The 2165-nt window shown below is 48.3% G+C and overlaps 1 protein-coding gene across 1 annotated transcript in view; it reads right to left on the minus strand.

Moving 5' to 3' along the window:
- Nucleotides 1-379: 379 nt before the first annotated feature.
- The window catches only part of LOC116218615 (tryptase-like), a gene marked incomplete at its 3' end in the record, with an annotated part of 7577 nt that continues 5791 nt past the window's right edge, over nt 380-2165 (minus strand). The window contains 2 exon segments of the mRNA XM_042707187.1: nt 380-507; nt 1685-1918. Coding sequence (XP_042563121.1) covers nt 380-507; nt 1685-1918 — 362 coding nt within the window.

Here is a 2165-nt window from a genome sequence, read left to right on the forward strand (position 1 = left end):
TTGTTCTACTCTTAATGTATATATATATATTTTGGGGGGCTGTTCCTACTGTTTTTGGATAGTTGTAGTATTGTTATGTTATATGTTGTTGTTGTGTTATATGTTGTCCCTCGTCACACCAACAGGAGAAGCACTCAAAATTTCGTTGTATAAATACAATGACAATAAAGGCTTTTCTATCTATTCTATTCTATCTAACCTCTGGCACGAACACACACACACACACACACACACACACATGCACGCGCGCACGCTTCACTTGTAACGTGGGAGGTGGGCGTTAAGTTAAAACACATGGGTGCACACATACAGCACACACTCACACACACACACACACTCACTCACACACACACACACACATACTCTCTAGGAACCTCACCTGGAGAAGCAGTGTGCGGCTGACATCACCCAGTCCTTGTTGATGAGGGACCCCCCGCAGAAGTGGCGGTCGTTGCGGTGAAGGCTGGCCTGCCATGGCCACGCCCCGCAGGGGCGTTCTCTCCCCCACTATGCGGGTGTTGAGGGGGGGTTGCCCACACACTGAAGGGAATCATAGGGGTCAGATAACTGTCTCTGTCTTAAGGTGTGCATTAGTGTTAGCATGTATGTGTGTGTGTGTGTGCATGTATGTGTGTGTGTGCATGTATGTGTGTTGTGTGTGTGTGAGTGCATGTGTGTGCGTGTGTGCATGCATGTGTGTGTGTGCATGTGTGTGCGTGCATGTATGCGTGTGTGTCTGTGTGTGTGTGTGTGTGTGTGTGTGTGTATGCATGTTTGTCTGTGTGCCTGTCCCTCTGTGTGTACATGTATGTGTGTGTGTGTGTGTGTAAGCATGTATGTGTATGCGTGTGTGCATGTATGTGTGTGTGTGCGTGTTCATGTATGTTTGTGTGTGTGTGCATGTATGTATGTTTGTGTGTGTGTGTGTATGTGTATGTGTGTGTGTGTGTGTGTATGTGTGTGCTTGTGTATGTGTGGTGTGTGTGTGTGTGTGTGTGATTACAATATTACAATAATTAATATTACACACTATTGCAATAATAAATCAATCAATATTACACACTATTGCAATAATTAATATTACACACTATTACAATAATCATAAAATATTACACTCAGATTCAGTCAATCAGTCAATGTTACACTGGTTAGTTCAGTCAAGGTTACACATTTTACGTGGGTGAAGGCTCTAGAGTCGTTTAGATCCAGTCTGGGAGTGGTTGGGGGTTCAGGGCCTCATTTACGAACATTTGTGAGCGCAGCGTAATTAACACCTTCGCCAAACCGCATACAGCGCACGATGTGTTTCGATGTGACACACACACACACACACACGTCGGACACACACACACACACACACACGTAGGACACACCCACCCACACACAAACACACACACACACGCGCACAAGTTAGACACACACACTGGTAGACACACGCACACACACACACACAGGTAGGACACACACACACAAACACACACACACGTGCACAAGTTAGACACACACACAGGTAGGACACACACACACACACACACAAACAAAGTAGACTGGTGTCCTACGTGGATTGGTGGTGATTTGGTTGTGTTGGTGGTGTGACTAACGTAGCAGTGTGGTGGTGGTGTTGAGGGCGGTGGTGTTGGGGCGGTGGTGTTGGCGGGGCGGGGGGGGGGGTGGTGGTGGTGACAGCAGGCAGACCGGTGCAGGTGGCACTCTGGTCTGCATCTGTCCCGGTGGAGGTGAAGGTGACGAAGCCCGGCTGGTCGCTGGTGATCTGGGTGTTGATCCAGCTCTGGTACTGAGAGACGCGTGCATACACTCCTGGGAACTGGGCCCGGGCGCAGCCGATACCGAAGCTCACGACACCCGCCTGGACCCACACAGAACCCTGCTTACTCACCATCGGACCGCCAGAATCTCCCTGAGAGATGGGTCAGAACAGACTGGTGTTACCATCTCATAATCTCAGAAAAAGTCACATGATCACCTGACACATGTAAACACATGATCACCTGACACAGGTAAACCCTCACATGATCACCTGACAGGTGAATAGTCACATGACCACCTGACTGCTTACGGTTTTCTTCCTGTCTTCTCCAAGGGGACTCAGGCCCTGGGCTCTATAAATCACCTTGAGACAAATGTAATGTTTTCGTTCCTATATA

This window comes from Clupea harengus, unplaced genomic scaffold (assembly GCF_900700415.2).
Source record: "Clupea harengus unplaced genomic scaffold, Ch_v2.0.2, whole genome shotgun sequence".
Taxonomy (NCBI): Eukaryota; Metazoa; Chordata; class Actinopteri; order Clupeiformes; family Clupeidae; genus Clupea; species Clupea harengus.